Source organism: Microcaecilia unicolor, chromosome 4 (assembly GCF_901765095.1).
Source record: "Microcaecilia unicolor chromosome 4, aMicUni1.1, whole genome shotgun sequence".
NCBI lineage: Eukaryota > Metazoa > Chordata > Amphibia > Gymnophiona > Siphonopidae > Microcaecilia > Microcaecilia unicolor.
In genome coordinates this window covers 29,407,440-29,435,391 of record NC_044034.1, presented here as the reverse complement: position 1 = coordinate 29,435,391, position 27,952 = coordinate 29,407,440, and the positions used below count along the sequence as shown (strand labels likewise).

Genomic DNA, 27,952 nt, shown 5'->3' with positions numbered 1-27,952 from the left:
AATCTTTCTGCCACTCATTCAGATAGGCTGAAGTGGTCACAGTGCAGATTGAAGGGAGAACGTCTTTGCAGTTATCTGTGGTGGATATTGATGAATTTGCTTTAGAAAGATAAAACATCCAACGTTTGTTCAGTTCCCATGTTGGAGAGTGACCGGAGTCTGTGATTGAGCATTGAGAAATGGAAAGTTTGATTTCTGTATATCTTTTTTTTTTTTCTATTTGCTGCTTATTGTTACTGTTTTAACGGCGCAAAAGCCCTCTACTTCCTCTCCCTCCCCTCCACACTGACCCTCCGATATTTGTCAGGGGCAGAGCTGTGGTGCCTGTGAAGAAGGACAGTTCTTCAGGAAGCCTACTACTACTACTACTACTACTATTTAGCATTTCTATAGCGCTACAAGGCGTACGCAGCGCTGCACAAACATAGAAGAAAGACAGTCCCTGCTCAAAGAGCTATGTAATAAAAGTAAGCCAAGTATAGGACAATCAAGCCATTGTGACATCACTGATGAGGTTGGCTCTTATTGGTGGCCTGAGGCATTATGACATCACAATATTAGCTCTGGTTACAAGAGACTACTACTATTACTATTTATCACTTCTATAGCGCTACAAGGCATACGCAGTGCTGCACAAACATAGAAGAAAGACAGTCCCTGCTCAAAGAGCTTACAATCTAATAGACAAAAATAAATAAGGTAAGCAAATCAAATCAATTAATGTGAACGGGAAGGAAGAGAGGAGGGTAGGTGGAGGCGAGTGGTTACAAGTGGTTACGAGTCAAAAGCAATGTTAAAGAGGTGGGCTTTCAGTCTAGATTTAAAGGTGGCCAAGGATGGGGCAAGACGTAGGGGCTCAGGAAGTTTATTCCAGGCGTAGGGTGCAGCGAGACAGAAGGCGCGAAGTCTGGAGTTGGCAGTAGTGGAGAAGGGAACAGATAAGAAGGATTTATCCATGGAGCGGAGTGCACGGGAAGGGGTGTAGGGAAGGACGAGTGTGGAGAGATACTGGGGAGCAGCAGAGTGAATACATTTATAGGTTAGTAGAAGAAGTTTGAACAGGATGCGAAAACGGATAGGGAGCCAGTGAAGGGTCTTGAGGAGAGGGGTAGTATGAGTAAAGCGACCCTGGCGGAAGACGAGACGGGCAGCAGAGTTCTGTCCTCCCTCACAGGCACAGCCTGGGGAGCCCACATCTACCCAAGGACCCCTGGATGCAGCGAGCAGGCACAGCCCTGCTCCTGACGTATACCAGAGGTCAGTGCAGGGGAGGGGGGAGGAAAAATAGAGGATGTTTGCCTGCGCTACGTCCAGAATTCCGACCACCTAAGATTATTGCGGCCTTAAGTCCTGCTTCATTTATCAATACCCCCAGGGTAATATATAGGTAATACATGTGGAGAACCTTCCACAAGAGCTATATCTATCTTCTTCATCCCCTGGACCACCCACCCTACACAGCCGCCCCCCCCCCTGCCCCCCCCCCCAAATATTACCTACCCTTCTTTGCATCCTCCTTCCAGTTAGTGATGGTCAAGCGTGGTAAGGCACGCATCTCTAGCTTCCATGATCATCAGATTATGAAAAGCATTTCTCCAGTAACAAAAAGGTTGGCACCTGTTCCTGCGTCCAATGTTGCAGTCGGCATTTCTTTCCCACTACACGGGTCTTACCCAATAGCAATCATCCCCACCCCCCACCCCTACCAAAAGGCTCACATCGATCCATTTTCCCAAATAGAATTCCTAAGGGCAAGGGCAATAAAGATTTCCCTAGCAAACGCTCCATGTAAAATGTTGTATATATCTGCAATGCATGAAAGAGTGTGCAGTCTACTTCCCGACACAAGGGAGACTGAGTGTGCCCTGTACGATTAACTTGCACCTGAGAGAAATACGCTTTCATAAGAGTTGTGAAATTGACATTCATGTGACACTGCGCTATGCCTTCAGTGGAGGAGGGAGGTGGCCTCCCTCCTCTTCTGTTGGCGCCGCCTCAAAAATGGTGGCGCCCTGCCCTGTGCATCCTGGGATGTGCTGTGCAGACCTTATATGGTGTGAAGAACCACCCAGTGCATCCCAGGATGCACTGGGAAGGGACAGGCGCCACCATTTTCGAGGCAGCACCGATGGAAGAGGAGGGAAGGAGGCCACCTCCCTCCTCCATCGAAGGTAGGGGGGTGGGGAAGGGCCGCTAAGACCAGCAGGGGTGGGGTGGGGAGGAGCTCGACTTGCGGTTCATGGGAGGGGATGTTAGGGGGGGCTGGAGACCACTGGATCTCCAGCCCCCCCTGAGCTTGGGTCGGGGGGACTGGAGGTCCACCAGACCTCCAGCCCCCTGTGTCGCTTGACTTGGGGTGGGAGTACTTGGGGGTTTGGTGGTCCCATGGACCTCCAGCCCCTGTGTTTGACAGGTCTGAGCTTTTGACAGCCTAGACCTGTCAAACAAGTGCGGGAGGATTGTGTCCGAGCGCATGCTCTGGCACAATCCTCCCGCACTTTTACCCTTTGATCAAAGTGAATAGCATGCTTAAATTTGCATGCTATTATCTCTGTTCATAGGGGCGGTAAAGCCCCACTATTTCTAGAGCGCTGTTTGGAACAGCGCAGGGCTTTCGATCATCTGCCCATGAGATTCTTCTCGGGATATCTACTACAACGAATTTGTCGTTTTTGTTATATATTTGGATTGTTTTGCTGTTCTTTTTAATTATTGTATACCACTCAGATGTTTTACGATGGGTGGTATATCAAATGATGATAAAATGTTTGTTTGGCAGCTGTGCATAATTGTGCTACTGAGTCCATTTTATTTTTATTATTATTATTACTATTATTTATTGCATTTGTATCCCACATTCCCCCACCTATTTGCAGGCTCAATATGGCTTACATAGATTTGGTAACATTGTCATAACAGGATATCAGATACAGTTAGTAATGTGTAGCGATTAAGGAAGGGGTGAGGGAGGAAGGAAGGGAGTTGTTAGGGTAATTATGGAAGGTGTGCGTTCATAGTTGAGTGGACTTAGTGAGGTTACAGGTTCTCATTGTAGGCCTTGTTGAAGAAGAATGTTTTCAGAGATGTTCGGAAGATAGATGTTTCTTTGATTGCTTTCAGGTCTGTAGGTAGTGCATTCCATATCTGCGTGCTCTTGTAAGGGAAGGTAGTGGCGTGCATCATCTTGTACTTAAGTCCTTTGCGGCTGGGGTAGTGCAGGTTGAGAAATTTACGGGATGATCTTGTGGCGGTTTGCATCACATCTTTCTTCTGGTTGGACAGCATTGCTCACCTTTATCCTTGGCTGCTGTCTGGTGCCTGTCATTTATGAACAAGGTCAAGTTGCAGGTTGCAAGGCTTATCTCCGTCTTAAAGAGAGACCTCATAGGTATATAAGGTACACTCATGCCGACTGCATAGTTGCAAAGTCAGTGGGTTTTGTTTGTTTATTCTAGTTTCTTATATACCCTCTGAAAGCTATGGAAGTGGTGTAGATTCACGTACAGTAGTTATTTCCTTGCCCCCAGAAGGCTCACAATCTAGGGCCCTCATGATCAAAAGCAAACTCCGGCGCTAGAGGCTGTTAACGCCATACTAGCGCCGGAGTTTGCTGCCGACCCATGATCAGAGCCCTCGAGCGCCTGAAACAACGCACTCGAGTGCTCTTAGCGCAAGTAGCTTGCAAATGCCTGCTAATCAGCGCTTAGCGGAGGCAGGGCTGGTGTTTGGGTGGTGGGGCTAGTTCTGGGCAAGACTTCTACGGTCTGTGTCCTGAAAATGGCAGATACAAATCAAGGTAAGGTATACACAAGAAGTAGCACATATGAGTTTATGTTGTTGGGCAGACTAGATGGACCGTGCAGGTCTTTTTCTGCCGTCATCTACTATGTTACTATCCCCAATGATCAGCATCCAGCGCGCCAAAGATTGGGTCGCTGGCTGCGGCAAAATCAACGCCAGCTCCGAGCTGGCGTTAGACTTTGCGGAACATTGGGGAGGAATGGTGAGCCCTGTCCAGCATGCACTTGCTGGGTGGGAGGGTGGGAGAGCCTTTGGCCGGAGGCGGCCACTTCACAATTTCTGGGGGTTTGGGGAGGCTGGAGACCCACCGGATCTCCAGCCCCCATTGTTCAGGCCTCGGGGCAGGCTGTTTGACAGGTTTGGGCTTTTGACAGCCCAGACCTGTCAAACAAGTGCGGGAGGATTGTGAGGTGCTGCATCCACGTTGTTGTTGAGGTGTTGGGGGGACGGCATGAGTGTAAGTCCCTCCCTCACACCCTCCGACATTGAGTGTCTCTGGCTGCCTGCCTCCCCCCCCTCCCCCCGAAGCGGTTTTATCCCGTTTTTGTACGCTCGTTTTCGGCGGCATTTTGGTTTCGTCGGCACACTGGCAGCTGATTGTGAGGCAGGGAGTGTGTTTCCCTACTCCCTTTCCGTTGCGTTCCTTTCGTCCACCGAAATTGTTCCGCCCTCGACGTCATCACGTTCGATTCGAGGGCGTGACAGAGAGACATGGTCAGTGGAGAGGCTTCACCACCACGAACTAACGAACCCTTCACGGAAGTGGGTAGAGCTTGGGGCTTCATTAGAACATTGGGGTTGCGAATTATGTCTGGATGGGGCGTGGCTGAGGGCGGGTGTATGAGTGAGAGTGAGAGTGAGTGGTGCTGACAGGCTACAACAGCACAGGGCTTCAGTGTTTCCCTGCACCACAGTGAGCTTCAGAATTGGAGGTGAGAATTATTTATATAGATTATTACATTTGTACCCCGCGCTTTCCCACATAATGCAGGCTCAGTGCGGCTTGGTTGTACTTTGTGTTGTTGTAATAATACAGTAGTTCACCTTTGTTATTACATTTGTAATCTATATCTGTATCTTTACAAAAATGCCTAAAATAGTTCACAATGGCATCATTATAGTGAGAGATTACCTCAGTTTTCTTAGACATTTGTGTATATTTTATTGGCAGTCAAATACAAAGGGTTCTCCAGTCTATTTCTTCATTATCAAAGGTTATCACATAACTGAGGTAATCATATTTCATATTGTGATGAAGTTATAGCAGTGCATACAGTTTGATTTTAATTTTATACCATTATACAGAAACTAGGGAAATATTTCTTCATGATTTGGAATAGAGAGAAAAACTCCTAGGGCACCAGAGGCATGAAATATTTAACTACTGTCAGTTCAGAGCAAGCTATATGCTTGGCATTAACTCAAGACTTGCAGCATCATTATACTCTGAAAATGATTGTGAGGAATGGAGCATGCAATATTGAAAGGGAAACCACAGACGATAATATTCTAATACATGAAAGGTTAAAGTAGACAAGACAAGAAGAAACAGAATTTGTGAGAGATTACACACAAGACATTGACTTATTTATTGAGTTATTTAGTTCCTCTTGATATACTGCCATATGGCCTGTACTAGGCTTCAAAGCGGTTTACATAGAGGGGCATAATCAAATGGGGTGCCCAAGTTTTCCTGAGAGCGTCCTCGCAGGACGTCCCCGCGAACGGGCGGAGAAACCCGTATTATCGAAACAAGACGGGCGTCCATCTTTCGTTTCAATAATACGGTCGGGGACGCCCAAATCTCAACATTTAGGTCGACCTTAGAGATGGTCGTCCCCGGTTTTCGCCGATAGTGGAAACCGAGGCTGCCCATCTCAGAAACGACCAAATCCAGCCATTTGGTCATGGGAGGAGCCAGCATTCGAAGTGCACTGGGCCCCCTCACATGCCAGGACACCAACTGGGCACCCTAGGGGGCACTGCAGTGGACTTCATAAATTGCTCCCAGGTGCATAGCTCTCTTACCTTTTATTTATTTATTGCATTTGTATCCCACATTATCCCACCTATTTGCAGGCTCAATGTGGCTTACATAGTTTTGTTAACATTGTCATTGCAAGGTGACATATACATTTAATATTGTGCAGAGGTTAGATAAGGGTAGGAAGAAGAAGGAGAGGAGTGATTAAGGTAGCTATAATAGATGAGTTATCTTAATTGATTGGATTGTCGGGTGAATTATGTGGCTATTAGTACTCATTGTATGCCTTGGTGAAGAGATATGTCTTAAGAGATTTGCGTGCTGAGCCCCCCAAAACTCACTACCCACAACTGTACAACACTACCATAGCCCTAAGGGGTGAAGGGGGGCACCTACATGGGGGTACAGTGGGTTTGTGGTGCGTTTTGAAGGGCTCACATTTACCACCACAAGTGTAACAGGTGGGGGGGATGGGCCTGGGTCCGTCTGCCTGAAGTGCACTGCAGTACCCACTAAAACTGCTCCAGGGACCTGCATACTGCTGTGACGGAGCTGGGTATGACATTTGAGGCTGGCAAAAATATTGTTAAAGTTTTTTTAGGGTGGGAGGGGGTTGATGACCACTGGGGGAGTAAAGGGAGGTCATCCCCAATTCCCTCTGGTGGTCATCTGGTCAGTTCGGGCACCTTTTTGAGGCTTGGTCGCAAGAAAAAATGGACCAAGTAAAGTCGTCCATGTGTTCGTCAGGGATGCCCTTCTTTTTTCCATTATCAGCCAAGGACGCCCATGTGTTAAGCACGCCCCAGTCCCGCCTTCGCTATGCTTCCGACACGCCCCCGTAAACTTTGGTCATCCCCGCAACGGAAAGCAGTTGAGGACGCCCAAAATCGGCTTTCGATTGTGCCGATTTGAGCGACCCTGTGAGAAGGACGCCCATCTTCCGATTTGTGTCGAAAGATGGATGTCCTTCTCTTTCGAAAATAAGCCTGATAGTAACATAGTAGATGAAGACAGATAAAGACCTGTATGGTCCATCTAGTCTGCCCGAGTAGATAAACTCATTTCATAAAGGTATGAGGTGATCCAACATGTGTATATCTGAAGGGGAGAAATAGAGGAGAAGAAAAAGAAAAAAAAAAAAAAAACACACAACTTGGGTAAACAGATGAGATTTCAACAATGTTTTAAATGCTGAAAGTTTATTGGTTCCTGATGTGAAGTCGGAGTTTTTGGGCCAATAAAGCAGAAGGCAGTAGAGTGCAAAGAGATGAGATGGAGTTATGAGGGTGACAGCAACCAGAGAAGATTGTGATCAGCTAAATGGAGGAAGTTGAGGGAAGTGTAGGGGATCAGAAGTTTATTGAGATAAGCAGAGAGCGAGCTTGATTTGTATAGGTAGATCTGCAGTTAGGTATTGGTATGTCCCAAGAACATAAGTGCAGTAACTCATGAAAGTAAATGAGGCCATAAGCTTGTACCTGAGCACATGGAGGGTGAGGTGACTTGCCCAAGATTCAAAGCAGCATCAGTAGAATATGATCCCTAATGTCCCTCATTCTTATCCCACTGCCCCCCTTTTCCCTTGACCTGTGGGGGTCCCACAGGGATCGGTTCTGTCTCCACTTCTTTTCAACGTATTCATAAATCCCCTCATCTCATTCCATTTCTCCGCAGATGATATCCTGCTACTCTTTCCCACTAACCCTTTCACTCCATCCGTTGGTCCACTTAAAGAGTGTCTAGACTTAGTCTCAAATTGGCTCTCTGAGCACACACTAGTTCTGAACAAAGGAAAAACAGTAGCCGACTAGTTTACTGGAGGTCTCTGTACTCCAATTACTACAATAACCTTTTTGGGTCTTTTATTTTAACTGTGGATTCCTGTCATTATTTAGGAATTATTCATGATTTACAACTCACTTTCTTTCCACAGATATCTAACTTATGTAAGACTGGCCTCTTTGTTCGGTAATTACATTCAGGTTGACGATATTTTGACCATGACACATTTCATACTCTTATTCTCTCTATATTAACTACTAGACTAAACTATTGCAATCCATACAAACTACAGCTATTAGATTATTATGCCATGCTCAGAGTTTCGATCATGTTTCCCCATTAGTTCATAACCAACACTGGCTTCCTGTTGAACAGCGAATAATATTCAAACTATTGACACCTACTTTTAAGGCCAATAGGATTGGACTCCCCCATTATCTAGCAACTCTTACTATTCTGTACTCTCCTAGTTGTCTTCTTCGTTCTATTAATGATCATCATCTGGTTCTTCCAGATCCCAAAGCTGCTTAGCTTGACTACCAGACACCGTGCCTTCTACTTCATGGCCCCTTTCTTTTGGAACTCCCTCCCCCTAAATGTTCATGCTGAACTATCATTCAAAAACCTGGCTTTTTCATCAAGCTTTTATCTCCACATAAGATCCCACATAGGATCATTACAGCTGAATCCATTGTTATTCCGTTACCTTTTTCTCCATCTACCCTACCTAACTGTCTCTTCTTTCTTGCCCCCTATTTTCATTATGGTGGTCTTTGAGTTTGATTGCTTTTTAGGATGAGTGTATAGTTCTTTCCTGTCTTTTATTGTATTTCCTTTCCTACTTTGAAATTTGATTTAGTTTGTAAACCACTTAGATCTGCAAGGCGGTAGAGCAAGATTTAACAATGGATCAGAACAATGTATTGATTTTCATTTTGTTGTGGTAGGGTACTTGCTTTAGAAAAACAGTTAAATGTGACAAATTATATTTTCTGAACATTCTCTTTTGTCATTTCTTACATTTTTAGGTTCGTCTGGAATGGCCCACAGACCTAGCAGTCAACCCCATGGATAATTCCCTCTTTGTGCTTGACAATAACGTTGTGTTGCAGATCTCTGAAAATCATCAAGTCCGCATTGTGGTTGGAAGACCCATGCACTGCCAAGTACCAGGCATTGACCACATCCTTCTTAGCAAAGTGGCAGTCCACGCTACCTTGGAGGCAGCCACTGCCCTGGCAGTCTCTCATAACGGAATTTTGTACATTGCTGAAACGGATGAGAAAAAGATCAACCGCATTAGGCAAGTCACGACCAGTGGAGAAATTTCACTAGTCGCAGGAGCGCCAAGCGGCTGTGATTGCAAAAATGATGCCAACTGTGAATGTTTTGCCGGTGATGATGGATATGCAAAGGATGCCAAACTAAATGCCCCCTCGTCCCTTGCTGTATGTGCAGATGGCGAACTGTATGTTGCTGACCTTGGAAATATCCGTATACGATTTATTCGGGAAAACAAACCGTTTCTCAACACACAGAACTTGTATGAAGTTTCTTCTCCAGTAGATCAGGAGTTGTACTTGTTTGATACTAGTGGAAGACATCTTTATACCCAGAGCCTTACTACTGGTGATTACCTTTACAATTTTACATATAGTGGAGATGGAGATTTAACACTTATCACAGATAACAATGGTAACACGTTGAATGTACGGAGGGATTCCACTGGAATGCCACTCTGGTTGGTGGTGCCAGATGGTCAGTTGTACTGGGTAACTATTGGCACTAACAGTGCTCTGAAGAGTGTGACAACCCAAGGGCATGAATTGGCCATGATGACCTACCATGGAAATTCTGGTCTTCTTGCAACCAAGACCAATGAGAACGGATGGACAACATTTTATGAGTAAGTATTATTATAATGCTAATCTGTTCTTATTATTAATCTGTATTTGTAATATGTTACATGAGAAGAATGAGAAAAAAATGACCTCATGGGAAAAGGCCAAACATTTCTTAAATGACACCCAAAGTTCCGTGTACACAAGCTGCATTTGTACCTCTGAACATTTTCAGCATTCTGCTGTCAAAAAAAAGTGCAAATTCAAAATACAATATCAGTCAATAGAAATAGAATAAAATAAAACAAAGAAAAGAAAATAAGATGATACCTCTTTTATTGGAGTAACTTAATACATTTTTTGATTAGCTTTCGAAGGTAGCCCTTCTTCATCAGATCAGAAATAACACGGGAAAGAACAATTATAGAAATATTCAAAAAGTTTTGATTGCATAAGTCTTTGCCACTTTTCCTTATAAGCTAAGTGGGAGCCCTCCATCTAGTCTTGCCGGGGGGGGGGGGGGGGGGGGGTGCTGTCTCACTATCACATTTCAATTGTGAGTGACAGACAAGTTCCTTAGAACTCCAAGGAATCTGCCTGTCCCTAGTGACTGAAAGCACAAATTGAAGCACAACCCCCTACTGGTAGCAAAGCGGTTGGAAGACTCCTACTCAGCTTAGAGGGAACAGTGGTCTTTACACCCCTTGACTTAGTACTTGGTGTACATCATTTTTTTTTTTTGCAGCAACAGCAGCCATGAGCCATTTAGGATAAAAGGGCAAATTCATGGCCCTTGTGTATGTGAATGTATAGAATACTAATACTTATGCTTGTGCCAACTTGGGACCCATTTTACAAGGTCACCCTTAAGCGGCATAGCTTGTAAATGCTAAGGGGGTGGGTTCCAAGTGGACAGGACATGGGCAGGGCTCCCACGTACACACTGAACACATTCCTGCTGCATTGACGTGACTGAAATTACGCCAGGACTATGGCTGGCGTAACTCTGGAGTTATATCTGATGTGCGCTGATACCGGGCTATGCTAGTACTCTATAATGAAATCTGGGCACCTAGATTCCTTTACAGAATAGACTCTCGCTGCGCGACATCGAGGTGCCTGCTTATAAAATTGCTTCCTTGTCTATCAACTTTGCACGGCAGAATTATGTAGTTTTGACTCCTAGTTGAAGTTCTTTCAGATTGGGTAGGGATCATCGGTTGACTACAGTCCTAAAGTGTTGCCACAGATTTCTCTTGGATTCAGGTCTGAGCTTTCAGTGGATCACTTGCTCAGCCATTCCACTGTTGCTTAGGATCACTGTCCTGCTGAAAGGTGAATCTTCTCTCCAGTCTCAGGTCTGTGGCCAACTGGACCAGGTTTTCCTCCAGGACCTGTCTGTACTTTGCACCATCTATCTTTCCCTTGAACTTCAAAAACCTCCCTTGTCCCCAGTGCTGCAAAGCTTTGGTTCTTCATCCAGGAGCATTCGCATCAGCTCATTTGCTGTGACTGGCTAAAGGTGTGCTCTATTTAACTTATTGTGGGCCTCATTAAAGCAGTTGTGGAAACAGAAGAAAGTTAGGGTTTCCATGATAAAGGGTGTGAAGAGTTATGTTATCAAAGCTTTCTGGTTTCTTATTCTTAATTTTGAAATATTTCTATAATTGTTCTTTCGTATTGAAAGTGTAGAATATGTTATGTAGATGAGTGAAACAATCTTCTATTTTAATGCATTTTGGATTGTAGTTTTTAGACAGTAGAATGTAAAAAAGTTTAGAAGGGTGTAAACATCTTTACAAGGCACTGTAACTAAGAACTGGGCAAAAGGTTTTAGGGTAATCCTTGCAAAAGAAGCTAAGGGGCACATTTATTAAACTGCGTTAAACATTTGCACTTACTCTAGGTTAACAGTCGAAATTAACACATGAGAAGTGCAAAGGCTGCAGAGTAACTGTTGGGGGGTGGGGGGTGTCCAGCATTTACCCTTAAGTTTCCACACTAAGCGGTCCCTTTACTACGATGCACTAATGGATTTAGCCCGATCTCCACCTCCACCCTATCCAGTCCCCAACCCCCATTCCACGTTACTTAGCATGTGTTATTTACTGCACTAGGGGAGTCTTTTACAAAACGGTGGCTCGCTAAAACGGAAATACTGGTTTTTTTGTAGCGCCGGTGTGTACCCAGCAGTAATTGGGCAGTACAGCGCGCTGCCTGATTACCGCTGGGTTAGCATGGGAGCCCTTCGCCACCTCGATGGGTGGCAGTAAGTGCTCCCCCCCCCCCCCCCCCGAAATGGGCGCATGGCAAGTGCTTCACTTGCCACATGGCCATCTCTTAAAAAAAAAAAAAAAGGAAAACCCACCTTTTTTTTTAAGAGATGGCCATGTGTCAAGTGAAGCACTTGCCATGCATCCATTTCGGGGGGGGGAGCACTTACCGCCACCTGCCTTATACTCACTGTGACTATCAATTATTAAAACAATATTCATTTATAAGATACTTAAAAAAAGAAATTCAAGAGATTTAATCCTTCTGCTTTGACCCAGACATAACACGCATGATTTTCCTTAGTGCTGTTGGGTGTCAGGATCAATGAGGTTAGATTGAGAACAGGAGATGGTATGAGGCAGTGTTGCCAGGTGGAAAATTTTTTTCCCACCCAATCCAGCACAAAAACCGCCCAAAACCCGCCCAAACTCAAACCCCGCCCCTGACACCCCCACCCCTGCGTCATCACCCCCGCCCCCGCCGTCATCACCCCCGCCGTCACCGGCCCCGCCTCCCCCGTCATCGGCCCCGCCTCCCACGTCATCGGCCCCCGCCTCCTACGTCACTAACCCCGCCCAAAACGTCACTAACCCCGCCCCCCGTGGCCGAAAAAGCCGCCCAAAAAACCGCCCTGAAGCCCAAAAAGCAGCCCAAAAAAACGCAACCCGCCGCGGGCAAAAATTTCCCGTGGCGGGTCGCGGAAAACCGCCCAATTGGGCGGGAAAACCGCCCACCTGGCAACACTGGTATGAGGCTATCTAGCCCATTATATGGGTTGAAGCCAGTAGGCGTAGCTTGCTGGCAGTAGGCGGAGTCACAAGTACACCCAAAACAATAGCAAATGCTATTGAAAGCAATAGTACAAGATTATTAGAAATATTGGATTGCCTCAGCGCTGCGAATGCCTTGTAGCGCTATAGAAATGCTAAATAGTAGTAGTAGTCTGATGGTAAAAAGACAAAAGCAGTTCCAGATGGAGAAGCAACGCCTTAAAAGGTGAAGGACAAAAGTTGTTTTTCTTTTTTTTTTTTTGTTTTTACTTATTTGACAGCTTGTTAATTTATTTTGAAAGCGTGCCATATGTAGATATAAGTGTCATGAAATCAACATTGAATATCACTAAAACAGCTTCCAAAATTATTGTAGCTAGTGGAAACAGCACTAATAAAGGCTGTATTTTGTGCTCATTTTTCTACACTATTCTGTACAATACAGTACTACATGGCCAAATTTCAGTGAGGATATCCTGTTTTACTGATGGGTTCATCTTAATTAATGTTGTTGTAATCTTCCTTGGGAAGCCTGGTGTTATAAAGATCAGAAACTCTCCTTTCAAAGTAACATAGTAACATAGTAGATGACGGCAGAAAAAGACCTGCACGGTCCATCTAGTCTGCCCACGATAAACTCATATGTGTATACCTTACCTTGATTTGTACCTGTCTTTTCCAGGGCACAGACCGTATAAGTCTGTCCAGCAGTATTTCCCGCCTCCCAACCACCAGTCCCGCCTCCCATCACCGGCTCCGGCACAGACCCCGTATAATTCTGCCCTCCCCTATCCTAGCCTCTCAACCACCAACCCCTCTTCCCCCCCCCCGCCACCCAATTTCAGCTTTCATTGGGGCGCATGGAATCACATCTTCCCCTCATCTCTTTTTCTACAAATGGATTATTCTGCTTTGAGTATGTTTGAGGGACAAGTGGTTTTCATAAGTCAAAATAATAAAAAATAAATATTTTCTTTCATGCAGATCTCTCATTTGTTTAAACATAACTAAATGGGCTATAAGCTCCTAATGCAGTCCATTGGTTTTCTCGTATTAACTTCTGCTGAATATCAACCAGCTAATAGTTTTAAGCCTAGATTTTGTTTGCTGAACTCATGCTGACGCATTTCCAGTCCACCAGATTTGTTGCTATCATTCAGCTCCAACTCTTTTACTACTACTACTTAACATTTCTAAAGCGCTACTAGGGTTACGCAGCGCTGTACAATTTCACAAAGAAGGACAGTCCCTGCTCAAAGGAGCTTACAATCTAAAGGACAAAATGTGCAGTCAATCAATTTGGGGCAGTCTAGATTTCTTGAATAGGGGTATAATGGTTAGGTGCCGAAAGCGACATTGAAGAGGTGGGCTTTGAGCAAGGATTTGAAGATGGGCAGGGAGGGGGCTTGGCATATGGGCTCAGGGAGTTTATTCCAAGCATAGGGTGAGGCGAGGCAGAAAGGGTGGAGCCTGGAGTTGGCGGTGGTGGAAAAGGGTACTGAGAGGAGGGATTTGTCCTGTGAGCGGAGGTTTCGGGTAGGGGCGTAAGGGGAGATGAGGGTAGAGAGGCAATGAGGGGCTGCAGATTGAGTGCATTTGTAGGTTAGTAAGAGAAGCTTGAACTGTATGCGGTAATTGATCGGAAGCCAGTGAAGTGACTTGAGGAGAGGGGTGATATGAGCATATCGGTCCAGGCGGAAGATAAGACGCGCAGCAGAGTTCTGAACGGATTGAAGGGGGGATAGATGGTTAAGTGGGAGGCCAGTGAGGAGTAGGTTGCAGTAGTCAAGGCGAGAGGCGATGAGAGAGTGGATGAGAGTTTTACTGATGATTTCCCTTAGCCTTCATTATTCCCATGACACATCTAGATACATTATTTAATATCTGTCTTATAAATAGTAATAATAAACAATATTAAGTGCATTTTTATAATATACCACTGCATTCCACAAAACTAAAGGAGCAAGTTCCCACAAACCATCTTTCTCTTTTGATCTAGGCACAGGAAGAATAAAAAACCAAAACGTTTTAAATGCCCCCAGGGTTCAACCTAATTACTGTTTGATGTGGGATATAAATGTCATAAATAAGTAAAGAAATAAATAGATAGAAACTCTAAATGTTATGCACCTGATTTTTATAACATGATGTTTGTTTTAGTGGTGCTTTACCAGGATAAAAAAAATGTCTGCACGAATACAGCAAGTGCCAGTGAGTCTCTATAACCAGCCCCTCCAAATGACACACCGATTACAATTTATAACAAATTACTACTCTACCTATGAAAAGTTATTCCATTATCATACTTCTTCTATGTTCATCCATATGGTGCATAAGCTGGCGTATTTGAAAATATAAGTGAAATTAAATAAAAATGTTACCATCAATAAAGAACTGCATTGTGGATTTAGTAGCTTATAGGTTTGTTTGCTTTGTTTTGAGTGTATGCAGAACTACGGCTGTGCGGGGAAGGGGAAACACAGGCTAACCTAAGTGACTTCAACTTTTTGACATCATGACTTTTCCTGTTCTCAATCAAACCTCCTTGGTCAGGATAGTAAATCCCCCTCCCCCCGCCCGCCATATTGGGCACATAGCACCAGTCAAAATACCAGTAAGATTCTGTCTTTAGCTCAGATGGATAGGACGGGGGGGGGGGGGGGCGGAGGGAATGAGCAGGAGATAGATGGGGCTAGGGGGTATGGGTAGAGGGGAGGATGGTGCTAGGGAATATGGGCAGAGGGGAGGGGAACAGCAGAAGATGGGGCAAGGGGTCTGGGGGGAAAGAGTAGCAGATGGATGAAGCTAGGGGGTGTGGGAGGGAAGGAACAGGAGATGGATGGGACTGGGAGGTATGGGTAGAGGAGAAGGGAACAGAGCGGACGATAGATAGGGCTAGGAGGTGTGAATGGAAGGGAAAGGAAGAGGAACAGTGCAGGGAATTATGAATCAGAGAGATTGAGTGGGGATTTGAGGGGGATAGTGAATACTTGGCAGTTTTAGACATGGGGGTATATTGATGGGTTTGGAGACTGAGTGAGGATGTGAAATGAGGGATATTTATTTATTTATTTGCTGCATTTGTACCCCACATTTTCCCACCTCTTTGCAGGCTCAATGTGGCTTACATAGTACCGTGAGGTGTTAGCCCCTCCGGAGATGAAACAAATACAGAGTGATGTTGTTACAGAACATTAAAGAATCAAGAGAAGGCGAGTGATATATTGTTCATTGCAGGTTATGGCTTCGTTGTGCTGCTGAGTTCAGTTACTTAAGTTGTATCAGTAGTGTATGCCTTTTCGAACAGATCGGTCTTTAGTGATTCCTGGAAATTGAGGTGATCCTGCGTTGTCTTTGTGGCTTTCGGTAATGCGTTCCATAGTTGCGTTATCAACAAGTATTGCTAAATGAGGGGCCCTTTTACTAAGGTACGTAGGCGCCTACGTGTGTATAACGCGTGTCAAATTAGAACTACCGCCCAGCTACCTCATGCCCCGGGCGGTAATTCTACGTTTTTACACGCGGTAGAACATATTTTTTATATTGTACCGCGTGGTGCTAACCGGGAGGTAATCGGCAGTGTACATCGACAGTGTCAAAAGCAGCGGAAAGATCAAGAAGAATGAGGATGGAATATTGACCTCTGGATTTAGCCAGTAATAGGTCATTGGAGACTTTAGTAAGCGTAGTTTCGGTTGAGTGGAGAGGGCGAAAACCAGATTGTAGTGGGTCAAGAATAGCATGTGAGGAAAGAAAATCAAGGCAGCGGCGGTGAACAGCACGCTCAAGTAATTTGGAGAGAAAAGGGAGGAGGGAGATGGGTCGGTAATTAGAGGGACAAGTAGGGTCGAGTGAAGGCTTCTTAAGGAGAGGTGTGACCACAGCATGTTTAAAGGCAGCAGGGACAGTCGCAGTGGAAAGTGAGAGGTTGAGAATGTGACAGATAAAAGGAATAAGAGCAGGTGTGATGGCATTAAGAAGGTGGGTGGGAATGGGATCAGAGGAACAGGTGGTACATTTTGAGGAAGAAAGGAGAAGTGTAGTTTCCTCAATAGTAACTTCAGGAAAGGAGGAAAGGGAATGAGGGGAAGGAGAGAGAGGGGAACGGACTAGTGGAGGGAGAGGTGGTGAGGTAGAGAAAGCAAGGTTTATCTTTTGAACCTTGTTGTGAAAGAATTCAGCAAGGGTCTGAGGAGATAATGAAGGGGGAGTTGGGGGAGGGGGCACCTTGAGGAGAGAGTTCAATGTGGTGAAGAGAAGTCGAGGGTTAGAGCCAAGAGAGTTGGTCAGTTGGATATAATAATCCTGTTTGGCGCGTAAAAGAGCACGCCAGTTTTTATTTTGCCGCACATCCATTTTTAGCCCCCCCCCCCCCAAAAAAAGGCCTTTTTTCCAGGCACGCTGAAAAATGGACCTGCACGCGTCCAATACGCACGCCTACACCAACACAGGCCATTTTTCAGTGCGCCTTAGTAAAAGGGCCCCTGAATTAAGTATAATAGCTGATACAACACATGGAGCTACAGTACTAGCTACCCCTTGAATGATTAGATTGTGAGGTGTAGCATTATTTTCCACATGCTTAAGCTGCTTAAATCATTTCTTAGAATATCACCGAATTAAAGACTTTTGTGCAGGAAAATCCTAGGTTCCTTAGAAAAAGCTAAAGCAATATGCCACTAATTGCAAAGATAAATAAATGTTCCAGACGTGGTTTATGATATTGGAACAGCACCGTGGGGAACCGCAGGGTATACAGTAGTTGAGGCCCTGGGAACTATTAGTGTGCATGAAATGTGAGCTGGTATTATTTATCTGTGTGATATTTATTTTCCAGTTGTTTTATTGGAGACCTACACGGGTTTAATGTGGCAGTAATAAAGTTTGTGCTTATCTTTTTCAAAGTTATAAAAGGGAGCAGTTAGCAAAATTAGGTTTTTGTTGGAGCCAGGCCAAAAAAAGGGGAAATGTAACTGCAGCCCAACACTCATCGGCAGTCTGAGGATTCCCCGTTGGATGAAATTTGTTAGTTTTATATTAGCCAAAGTTAAACCCCTAAAAAAATGGGTGAAACTAGCAGAGGCCTGTTTCCTCCAAATTCCAGGTTACGTTTATAAGCCATGGTTGCAGGATAATAAATTTCTTCCACTTTTGCTTCACAACAATAGACTAAAATTTGTTATTTCAACCAATGAGCTGATTGGATTACGCTTAAAGGGCCATTGTGTACGCATTTCACAATAAAGAATACCAGTCTACTTCTAAATTTAATCTTAATGGATGCACTATGTCCTGGTCAAAAATCCACTTTTGGTTCTTTCTAATTAAGCAGCCAATCTATATCACCTCCCTCCCAACCCAGTTCAATTTTTATCTATTACCCACCATTTGAGATCCTCTATTGTATCAAGCCCATGCACGACTAAAGTGGACATTTTATCCTGGCATGTTATGAGCGATTTATGCTCATTTAATAGTCGTTTCATAGCCCTCGAAATTCTCCCTACATAAATCAACTGACACGGACAGCTGATGACATAGATTACATTCATTGAATTACAGTCGGTGTTAGATCTAGGTATTTTTTATTTTTTTTACTAGAGTTAGGAACTGACCAAGAGACTCCCTCTTCCGTGGCATTGCATCATTGACAACTACCACACTTTTTATGACCTGATGTAACATCCTGAGGGCCAGTGTAGTCAATATGCTTGTACGTTAACATTTCAAGAGTAGCTTTGCCTCTCTGATAAGTTATACGTGGAGTTTCTTGAAAACATGAACGGACAGACAATATATTCCAGTGTTTATAAATCAAAGTTATTACTGCTGAGACAATGTTGTGTTTCGGCCATTAGGCCTGCAACAGGAGTCTAAAAATGAATGTACATACATAAATAAAACATAAAAACTACATTTTCAGTTAACAAAATATATGAATATATTTATAATGACACATTTTAATAAATATAAAAGGCGTATTAAAAAACTTAAAACTAAATGTAATGTACATTCATTTTTAGACTCCTGATGCAGGCCTAACGGCCGAAACACAACGCTGTGTCAAGTTCTTTACCAAAAAAACATCTTAAATCAAGATTTAAGTCTGTCCAGTTTCTGGCATCTGTGGTCCATCTCCCACCCCTTACTTTTATCTGCTTGTGTTTCCTCATGAGAACTTTAGAGTTCTCCATGACTGCGGACTCTGCTGGGATCAGCAAAACATTTTACGGTAGAAATAGCTCGGCGACCTTTAGCACTCAGGGAACAGATAAATACATAAGTATTGCCATACTGGGAAAGACCAAAGGTCCATCAAGCCCAGCATCCTGTTTCCAACAGTGGCCAATCCAGGTCACAGGTACCCGGCAAGATCCCAAAAATGTACAAAACATTTTATACTGCTTATCCCAAAAATAGTGGATTTTCCCCAAGTCCATTTAATAATGGTCTATGGACTTTAACCTTTAGGAAGCTGTCCAAACTTTTTTAAAACTCCGCTAAGCTAACCGCCTTTACCACATTCTCTGGCAACGAATTCCAGAGTTTAATTACACGTTGAGTGAAGAAAACTTTTCTCCGATTCGTTTTAAATTTACTACATTGTAGCTTCTTCACATGCCCCCTAGTCCTAGTATTTTTGGAAAGCGTGAACAGACGCTTCACATCTACCCGTTCAACTCCACTCATTATTTTATAGACCTCTATCATATCTCCCCTCAGCCGCCTTTTCTCCAAGCTGAAGAGCCCTAACCGCTTTAGCGTTTCCTCATAGGGAAGTCGTCCCATTCCCTTTATCATTTTCGTCGCCCTTCTCTGCACCTTTTCTAATTCCACTAGTATATCTTTTCTGAGATGCGGCGACCAGAATTGAACACAATATTCGAGGTGCCATCTTATCAAGCATTAATTAAAATAAGTCATTTCACCATCTATTACTTTAGTGTCTCGTGTCGAACCTTTCATACAATGTACAGTAGTAGTTCTGTACAATCACTGAACTGCCAAAATTCTGCTATCTCTGGCACCCTCAACACCTCACAGTTCATGTACTGTATGTAAGATTCCAGCAAAATCAGCAATGCTTTAGCCCAGTTCCCAAGAAACCTCTGTTATAGCTTAGGAGAGTTTATAATTGAGACAGTGGAGTACACACCGCATTGCTGGAGATTCAGCACGCCATCCTTTTGTGTTCTTTGCCTCCTGGTGTAGTATTTGTATGACAGGCAGTGTGAATTTAAAATAATAATAATTAAAAAAAAAAAACAATTAGACTGTGCAGACTGAATTAATTGAAAAGAGGCAGCTTTCCACGGGACAATATAAATTGTAATAATTGGTTTTAGAACATTTTGTTCAATACTGTGCTCCGAATGGTAATACAGTGGTGGAAATAAGTATTTGATCCCTTGCTGATTTTGTAAGTTTGCCCACTGACAAAGACATGAGCAGCCCATAATTGAAGGGTAGGTTATTGGTAACAGTGAGAGATAGCACATCACAAATTAAATCCGGAAAATCACATTGTGGAAAGTATATGAATTTATTTGCATTCTGCAGAGGGAAATAAGTATTTTATCCCCCACCAACCAGTAAGAGATCTGGCCCCTACAGACCAGGTAGATGCTCCAAATCAACTCGTTACCTGCATGACAGACAGCTGTCGGCAATGGTCACCTGTATGAAAGACACCTGTCCACAGACTCAGTGAATCAGTCAGACTCTAACCTCTACAAAATGGCCAAGAGCAAGGAGCTGTCTAAGGATGTCAGGGACAAGATCATACACCTGCACAAGGCTGGAATGGGCTACAAAACCATCAGTAAGACGCTGGGCGAGAAGGAGACAACTGTTGGTGCCATAGTAAGAAAATGGAAGAAGTACAAAATGACTGTCAATCGACAAAGATCTGGGGCTCCACGCAAAATCTCACCTCGTGGGGTATCCTTGATCATGAGGAAGGTTAGAAATCAGCCTACAACTACAAGGGGGGAACTTGTCAATGATCTCAAGGCATCTGGGACCACTGTCACCACGAAAACCATTGGTAACACATTACGACATAACGGATTGCAATCCTGCAGTGCCCGCAAGGTCCCCCTGCTCCGGAAGGCACATGTGACGGCCCGTCTGAAGTTTGCCAGTGAACACCTGGATGATGCCGAGAGTGATTGGGAGAAGGTGCTGTGGTCAGATGAGACAAAAATTGAGCTCTTTGGCATGAACTCAACTCGCCGTGTTTGGAGGAAGAGAAATGCTGCCTATGACCCAAAGAACACCGTCCCCACTGTCAAGCATGGAGGTGGAAATGTTATGTTTTGGGGGTGTTTCTCTGCTAAGGGCACAGGACTACTTCACCGCATCAATGGGAGAATGGATGGGGCCATGTACCGTACAATTCTGAGTGACAACCTCCTTCCCTCCGCCAGGGCCTTAAAAATGGGTCGTGGCTGGGTCTTCCAGCACGACAATGACCCAAAACATACAGCCAAGGCAACAAAGGAGTGGCTCAGGAAGAAGCACATTAGGGTCATGGAGTGGCCTAGCCAGTCACCAGACCTTAATCCCATTGAAAACTTATGGAGGGAGCTGAAGCTGCGAGTTGCCAAGCGACAGCCCAGAACTCTTAATGATTTAGAGATGATCTGCAAAGAGGAGTGGACCAAAATTCCTCCTGACATGTGTGCAAACCTCATCATCAACTACAGAAGACGTCTGACCGCTGTGCTTGCCAACAAGGGTTTTGCCACCAAGTATTAGGTCTTGTTTGCCAGAGGGATTAAATACTTATTTCCCTCTGCAGAATGCAAATAAATTCATATACTTTCCACAATGTGATTTTCCGGATTTAATTTGTGATGTGCTATCTCTCACTGTTACCAATAACCTACCCTTCAATTATGGGCTGCTCATGTCTTTGTCAGTGGGCAAACTTACAAAATCAGCAAGGGATCAAATACTTATTTCCACCACTGTATATCTTTTCTGAGATGCGGCGACCAGAATTGAACACAATATTCGAGGTGCCATCTTATCAAGCATTAATTAAAATAAGTCATTTCACCATCTATTACTTTAGTGTCTCGTGTCGAACCTTTCATACAATGTACAGTAGTAGTTCTGTACAATCACTGAACTGCCAAAATTCTGCTATCTCTGGCACCCTCAACACCTCACAGTTCATGACCTGTATGTAAGATTCCAGCAAAATCAGCAATGCTTTAGCCCAGTTCCCAAGAAACCTCTGTTATAGCTTAGGAGAGTTTATAATTGAGACAGTGGAGTACACACCGCATTGCTAGAGATTCAGCACGCCATCCTTTTGTGTTCTTTGCCTCCTGGTGTAGTATTTGTATGACAGGCAGTGTGAATTTAAAATAATAATAATTTTAAAAAAACAATTAGACTGTGCAGACTGAATTAATTGAAAAGAGGCAGCTTTCCACGGGACAATATAAATTGTAATAATTGGTTTTAGAACATTTTGTTCAATACTGTGCTCCGAATGGTAATATATACACTTTTAATCTCTATGTTGGAACTTGCCTATGTATGTTTTTTCAAATAGTACTCTGGAATGCAAGTTATACTCTCTTAGGAAACTTTCACTTTCTAATGGAGGAAATTCTGCACAGTGCTCTCGCACTATTTCTATTTGCAGACTGCTTCCTCTCCTTTGCCAGTGATTGACTACTCTACTTAGGATAAGGTGCAGAGTCGTCGTCTAAAAAAACCTCCTTGTAATTTTAAAGATATGCTGTATAAATTGTTTTTCATTTAATCATCACGCTTTTAGTTTTTTGTTCTTTTACACTTATCTGAGTTGTGTCATATGCACCGGGGGGGGGGGGGCTAAAATGTGCCCCCTCACTCTGGCTCTGCCCCCCCCCCTCCTGCCGAAGTCCAGATACGCCTCTGGGTCCCCCTGACATGCCAGGACACCAACCAGGCACCCTAGGGGGCACTTCTAAACATTTTAAAAAATAATAAAAATAGCTCCCAGGTGCATAGCTCCCTTACCTTTGGTGCTGATCTCCCCAGATCCCCCCAAAACCCACTCCCCATAACTCTACACCATTACCATAGCCCTTATGTGAAGGGGGGCACCTACATGTGGGTACAGTGGGTTTTGGGGGAGGTTGGAGGGCTCCCATTTACCACCACAAGTGTAACAGGTAGGGGGAGGATGGGCCTGGGTCCACCTGTCTGAAGTGCACTGCACCCACTAAAAACTGCTCCAGGGACCTGCATACTGCTGTCATGGAGCTGGGTATGACATTTCAGGCTGGCATAGAGGCTGGCAAAAAAATGTTTTTTAATTTTTTTTTTTTTTTGGGTGGGAGCGGGTTGGTGACTACTGGGGGAGTAAGGGGAGGTCATCCCCGATTCCCTCCGGTGGTCATTTGGTTGTGAAAAAAAAAGGGACCAAGTACAGCCGGCAAAATGCTTTTTTTTTTTTTTTTCATTATTGGGTAAAGCTGGCCATCTCGTGAGCACGCCCCAGTCCCGCCCCGTCCCGCCTTCATACCCTACCAACACGCCCCCTTGATGTTTCGCCGGCTCCGCGACGGAAAGCAGTTGAACCCAGCCAAAATCGGCTTTCGATTATACCGATTTGGCCGGGTTCCGGAGATCGCCGGCCATCTCCCGACTTGTGTCGGAAGATGGCCGGTGATCACTTTCAAAAATGAGCTGGTTGTTCATTTGTAATCTGAGAATTGGCTTATCTTTGCTGGCCAGAAGTATCTAGAGATCTGAAATTGTTGTAGGCAGGTCAGAAAAAACCCGTCTTTATTCCTATTTATCTTGCTGAGTCCTTGGTTCTTTTTTGTTTTGTTTTGTTTTCATTTAATTTCTGCTGCCTTAGTTGATTTCCTCCGTGTATTTGGAATTTGTGTATTTGTCTGGATCAGGAATATTAGTTAAAGGAGGAAGACTAAAAATGGAATTGTGAGACTGAAAGATGCTGTGAACCGCTATGTAGATAATGATGAGGGGAAAAAGCAAATGTGCTAAACAAATACTTCTATTTTGTGTTCTCGGAGGAGAATTCTGGAGAAGCACCATGATTGACTGGCAAAGGTACATATGAGAATGGAGTGAATATAGCAACATTCAAGGAAGAAAGTGTTTATGAGCAACTTGAAAATTTCAAAGCCATGGAACCGGACAGGATCCATCTCAGGATATTGAGGGAGCTCAGAGAAGTTCTAGTGGGTTCTCATGAACATTTGTTTAATAAATTCTTGAAGACAGGAGAGGTTCCGTGGGATTGGAGAAGAGAGGATATGGTCCCTCTTCACAAAAGTGGTGACAGAGAAGTAGCTGGAAACTACAGACCGGTAAACCTTACTTCGGTTATTGGAAAAGTAATGGAAGCGATGTTGAAGGAAAGGATAGTGAATTTCCTGGAATCCAATAGATTACAAGATCTGAGACAACATGGCTTTACCAAAAGTAGATCGTGCCATATGAATCTGATTGAATTCTTTGACTGGGTGACCAGAGAATTGGATCAAGAATGTGCACTATGTAATCTACTTAGATTTCAGCAAAGCCTTTGACACAGCTCCTCATAGGAGGCTCGTCAATAAATTTGACAGGCTGAAGTTAGGACCCAAAGTGGTGAACTGGATTAGGAACTGGTTGACAGACAGATGCCAGAGTGTTGTGGTTAATGGAATTCACTTGGAGAAAGGAAAGGTGGAGTAGTGGAGTGCCTCAAGGATCGGTGCTAGGGCCAATTCCGTTCAATATATGTCAGGTTCTCAGGTTCAGAGCCCGCGGGGACAGGCTCTGGAGCAAACGTGAGCCCTTGGGCTGCTGACGAGGAGCGACAGCAGCAGGCAAAACCCACCAACCCACCAGAACACATGGACTGGAGGACACCAGACTGGTCCGCACTGGAATGGAACACACCGGACTGGAACACACTGGACCGGAACACACTGGACTGGAGTACACCGGACTGGTCCGCACAGCTTCACCTGCACTTAGCCACTGACCCCCCAGGAGTTGAGCTCCTGAGTTTGAGTGGCCGGCAGGACTTACCGGATACAGGATAACACAGGGACCAGGATACTAGAACAAGCTTGAAACAGGAGTGCTCCTAGGTACTGAACTAACAGAAGTGCTCCTAACAGTAAACCAACAAAAGTGCTCCTAACAGTAAACCAACATAAGTGCTCCTAAGCACTAAACTAACAGGAGAATTCCTAAGCACTAAACTAACAGAAGTGTTCCTAAACACAGTGCACCTATGCACTGAACTACAGTAGTGCCCCACAGCACCAAACTAACCAAGGGGAAACAGGGGAGCCACAAGGAGAAAGCAGGGAAGCTAAACACAAAAATTAATAAAGGTGCCCCTAAGCACCAAGCTACAGCAGTGTTCCACAGCACTAAACTAATCAAGGAAAAGCAGGGAAGCCAAACACATAAACTACCAAAGGTGCTCCCAAGCACCAAGCTACCGCAGTGCTCCACAGCACTAAACTAACACAGGTGCCCCTAAGCACCAAGCTACCAGGAGGCTCCTAAGCACTCCACTAACAGAAGTGCTTCTAACAGCACCAAAAGGGAAAGCAGGGGAACCACAAGGGAAAAGCAGGAAACCTAAACACGAGTCAAAAGTGCACACTGCACCTACACTAACCTGGACCTTTAGCAAAAGCAAGCAGGGAAGCTAGACACAAAGTCAGAAGTGCAAACTGCACCACCCTACCTAAAGCAAACGTTGCAAAAGGCCCTGAAGGGAAGAACACCACTTCCTTATCAAGGCCCTGCCAACAACTACCAGACACAGGCAGCCAGCATACTGAAACTCAAAGAGGCTTAACCCGCACAGCTGCAGTATAGTGAAGCAATTAGAGCTTTGCTGGGAGCAGCCAGCACACAGAGACAGAGCTAGCTCAGAAAGGACAGACAGAAGAAACAGAAGCCAGCTAAGAAGCTGACCCCCAGAAATAAGGTAAGTCTGGGGGAGGTCATGGCCACAATCATGACAATATATTTGTCAGTGACATTGCTGAAGGGTTAGAAGGTAAGGTTTGCCTTTTTGCAGATGATACCAGGATTTGTAACAGAATGGACACCCCGTAGGGAGTGGAAAACATGAAAATGGATCTGCAAAAGTCAGAAGAATGGTCTAATGGTTGGAAATTAAAATTCAGTGCAAAGAAATGCAGATGATGCACTTAGGGAGTAGAAATCCAAGGGAGCCATGTGTTAGACATTGAGATGCTGACATGCACAGTGAGGGAGAGGGATCTTGGGGTGATAGTATCTGAGGATCCGAAGGTGACGAAACAGTATGACAAGACGGTGACCTTAGCCAGAAAGATGCTAGGCTGTAGACAGAGAGGTGTAACCAGCAGAAAAGAGCAGGTGTTGATGCTCCTATACAAGTCATTGGTGAGGCCCCACCTGAAGTATTGTGTTCAGTTTTGGAGGCCGTATCTTGTTAAAGATTTAAGAAGCCTTGAAGCGGTCCAGAGGAAGGTGACAAAAATGATATGGGGCTTGCGTCAAAAGACATATGAGAAGAGCCTGGAAGACTTGAATATGTAGACCCTAGAGGAGAGGAGAGACAGGGGAGATAAGATACAAATGTTTAAATACTTGAAAGGTATTAATATAGAAACAAATATTTTCCAGAGAATGGAAAATGGTAAAATAGAGGACTTGAACTGAGGTTGTGGGGTAATGTCAGAAAATTCTTTTTCACAGAGAGGGAAATTCAAAAAGGCGTGGGATGAACACAGAGGATCTTCTAACCTTGTATTGCCATACGAGGTCAATTTAGAGACTAATTTTATTCAATCTCTAATTAGAAGATGAATGGTATAATAAACAAAACTGAAAGAGGGTTGCATATGTATGTGTTTTCTTGTCAAGTGGTGTTTAGATGGCAACTCTGGCTGTATCAACTAAGGCTGGTGCTGGGCTGGCTTGTACAGTCTGAGTCCTGCATGTAGCAGTTCGGTTTAGGATGGGCTGTAGAGAGCTTCGACGGAAACGCTAGTAATTTGGAATGCGAGGACACTGTTGGGCAGACGTTTACGGTCTGTGTCCCGCAAATGACAAGATAAATTTGGATAGACTGAAGAAGTGGGCTTTGACGGCAACTCCAGTAGTTGAAACGTAAGGACAGAGCTGGGCGGACTTCTACAGTCTATGTCCCAGAAACAACAAAGAAAGACCATGATCAAGTATATAATATTTATTTATTTATAGTATTTATATCCCACAGTATTCCCACCCACGTTCATTGTTGATTTAATCTTGAATTGAGAATGAATGTGACTGTTGGGCAGACTGGCAGTAATATCAAGGTATTACCGCTAAGGGTCAGGCTTTCATATATGTGCAAAGCCTGTGTGGTAACTGTTGAGGGCAAGGCCAGCATTTGTCCATGTGGTTAATGCACAGGATAGAGATTACCACATATTAATCCCCAGATTCTATTTTTGGTGAGTAAAGTTACGTGCAGAAATTGGCACGAGTAGCCGATTTGCACGCTTAACTTAATTGATTAATGAACCGATCAGTGCCAGTAATTGGATGCTAGCAAGCAATTATTGGCACTAATGGAATCAATTAGACTTTATGTGCGCCACTCGCTGAGTGTATTCTAAAAGGTAGTCTGCGTAGATTCTACCAAGTGAATCTCAAAAGGGGGCGTGGCCATGGGAGTAGCATGGGCAGATCATGGACGTTCCTACAGTTTACACCCAGTGGTATAGAATATGCCTGATCTGTGCCTAAATTAGGCGTGGGAATAACAACTAAATTTAGTTGCAGGAATGGCTGCTAAGTGTATTCTGTAAACTCTGCCTAACTTTAGGCGAGGTTTATAGAATACCGCTAAGCACGTGTTTTTTCGGCACCAGTTTTTTAGGCGTTATATATAGAATTTAGTCCTAAGTGCATTAGACGTATCATAAGGGAGGATAAGAAAAGGGGGAGAAAGAGAAGATGAAAATGGAAAATTACATATTTTGTTGGGTATTTTTGTCATGAGGATCTGTTATTGATCTTTAATCCCTTTTCAATAAAAGAATAATTATAAATGTAAAGAGAAAAAGGTAGGATTACAGCACTCAATATGCATAATATATACATTTTCTCTAGAGATCATTGCATGGGTAATATGAATCAAAAGAGAGATTATTGTTTTAACCCTGTCCATGTGTCATTTTTTTCTCTTCTTCTGTTTTCTTCACCTCTTCCACTATAAAAAAAAACTCCAACACTGATCTGCTCCATCTGTATGGGTGCTTGAACACCCCCAATATTGAGCAAACCCTTTGTGTCCAGGGAGAGGTAATTTTTATTGGGTTTAGCATCCCCAATCATTTTGAAAAGTTGACTCCTATGTCACCACCTATCCAGTCATGCCCACAGCTTCACCCAGAACCGCCCACAGCTCCGCCCTGGCACAGCCTCCCTTCCAGCGACAGCAGAAAACGCCTTGTAAAACATCATTTCCTGTTGCCACG

The 27,952-nt window shown here is 44.2% G+C and overlaps 1 protein-coding gene across 1 annotated transcript in view; it reads left to right on the top strand.

Moving 5' to 3' along the window:
- Positions 1 to 27,952, top strand: part of TENM4 (teneurin transmembrane protein 4) — a 1,172,733-nt gene that overhangs the window by 1,098,657 nt on the left and 46,124 nt on the right. The window contains 1 exon segment of the mRNA XM_030200091.1: positions 8,596 to 9,473. Coding sequence (XP_030055951.1) covers positions 8,596 to 9,473 — 878 coding nt within the window.